The sequence below is a fragment of the Polyodon spathula genome, unplaced genomic scaffold (assembly GCF_017654505.1).
Source record: "Polyodon spathula isolate WHYD16114869_AA unplaced genomic scaffold, ASM1765450v1 scaffolds_239, whole genome shotgun sequence".
NCBI classification, from domain to species: domain Eukaryota; kingdom Metazoa; phylum Chordata; class Actinopteri; order Acipenseriformes; family Polyodontidae; genus Polyodon; species Polyodon spathula.
Window position 1 is genome coordinate 1 of NW_024471732.1, and position 1,936 is coordinate 1,936.

The following is a 1,936-nucleotide window of genomic DNA, read 5'->3' on the forward strand; positions in this document are numbered from 1 at the left end:
CATTTTCAGACATTCCTTTTGTGTAACGGACCTTTATTTTATTTAGAAAGGTGGCGCTGAAGCATGGATGCGGGAATCACAAAAGCCGGGATGACATACGGAGCCTCCCCGATGCCCGCAGACCTGACGCCCGCAGACACGGTCCCCACGGTGAAGATCTTCGTGGGGAACCTCTCTGCTGACACGTCCCAGGAAGAGCTGGCTGCTGTGTTCGAGCCCTATGGCACGGTGATGAGCTGCAGTGTCCTGCGGCAGTTTGCGTTCGTGCACCTGGCGGGACGGGAGGGGGCGGCGCGCGCCGTCCAGGAGCTGCACGGGCGCGAGTTCCGGGGACGCAGCCTGGTGGTGGAGGAGTCGCGAGGCCGGCCCCGCAACTCCACCAAGGTGTTCGTGGGGAACCTGGCGGCTCTCTGCAGCGCTCCTGACCTGCAGGAGCTCTTCCAGACCTTCGGAAAAGTGCTGGAGTGCGACAAGGTCAAAGGTGAGGGTGCTCGCTACCTGGGGTCTTGTTCATTAGTGTTGTGCACTTTTAAAACTTGGTTACTAGTGTGTCTGGGCTAAAAAAAAAAAAAAAAAAAAAAAAAAAAAACTGCATTCAGGGAAATGTTTTTCTTTCTCGGAGTGTCTTTGACTTCTGTTTTGGAGAGTGGGGAGTGGGGGAAAGTCTTTGAAGTGATTGTATTGCTTCTGTATCAGAGCGCCCCATTGCTTCTGTATCAGAGCGCCCCATTGCTTCTGTATCAGAGCACCCCATTGCTTCTGTAGTTTTGATTTGTTGTGCATATGAAATCAAACCACTGGAACTGAAAATCTAGGAAAATTGTTAACATAGGCAAATTAGCGATTGTCTAATTTAATTGATGACTTTAATAAGCCACACATGCAATTAATTTAAAATAAAGAGAAAAGGAACACAGAGCCACAAGTGATAAAATACAGGAGACTTTTTAAAAGTTGCTTAAGACTAAGAGGATAAATTTCAGTAATTGTTTCATCCGCAATTGTTGAACAAATTCTCATGCATGTAGGTTTACGAAAGATATGAATGACAAATCTTGAGGTGTTCTTATACATTTCCACAGTACTGTAATTCATCCATTAATCTTACCCATTTTGCACTTCCATGAGCTACAGCTGTGCAAAGAAACATATATTATAGCACACGTCTATTTGCATTTTAAAACATGTCAGCGAAGGGGTGGGGCACAATTTCACTGTCCAGCTGACCAAGCAAGTGCAACGCTTACTGAAAGAATGGCTTGCAAACGGAGATTTCTTGAAGTGTAGTACCAGATAATACCAAACTTGAACATTTATGTGCAAAGAATGAACGTTCGCAACCTGTGAGAGGTATGTAACCACTTGGATGCCTGCAGGTCTGCCCAGCATCACTCCTATCTAACCCTTTAACCCTTCCCCTGTGCTACAGGCTATGCCTTTGTCCACATGGAGAGCCAAGAGGCTGCCCTGCAAGCCATCGAAGCCCTGCATGGGACCCGCTACAAAGGAAGACCCCTGTCCGTCGAGCTCTCCAAGGTTCAGCCCAGCAAGCGCCCGTCCACGGGCAAAATCCCCTGCGTCAGCTGCGGCAAGTCTGGGCACTACGCCGGCGACTGCCCCCTGCTCCTGCCCCAGCCCCAGCCCCAGACAGCGCTGGAGCAGTACCAGAACCAAGCCGTGGCTGTGGCAGCTGGCGTGCCCTTACCTCCCCAGTACCAGGCCCTGCCGAGCTCCTTCTATACCGCCTACCCCCCTTCCATGTACGGTCCAGCCTATGGGGCTGATGGCACTCTGCTGTACAGGACCGTGCCTGAGCACATGTACGGCTCCGTGGCTAATGCGGCCACCTTCAACGCAATGGCCAACCAGCTCTACGCCACGGTAGAAAATCAGGGGTACACCCCCACTGTCGGCAATCCAGTCTACGCCACGGCTG

At 50.9% G+C, this 1,936-nt stretch overlaps 1 protein-coding gene across 1 annotated transcript; it reads left to right on the plus strand.

Moving 5' to 3' along the window:
* Nucleotides 1-17: 17 nt before the first annotated feature.
* Nucleotides 18-1,912, plus strand: LOC121308095 (RNA-binding protein 14-like; the record flags this gene model as incomplete). The annotated part of the gene is made up of 2 exons (XM_041240384.1): nucleotides 18-481; nucleotides 1,430-1,912. Coding segments are annotated over exons 1-2 (901 nt in total), but the record flags the coding sequence as incomplete, so codon positions are not given.
* Between the last annotated feature and the right edge of the window lie 24 nt (nucleotides 1,913-1,936).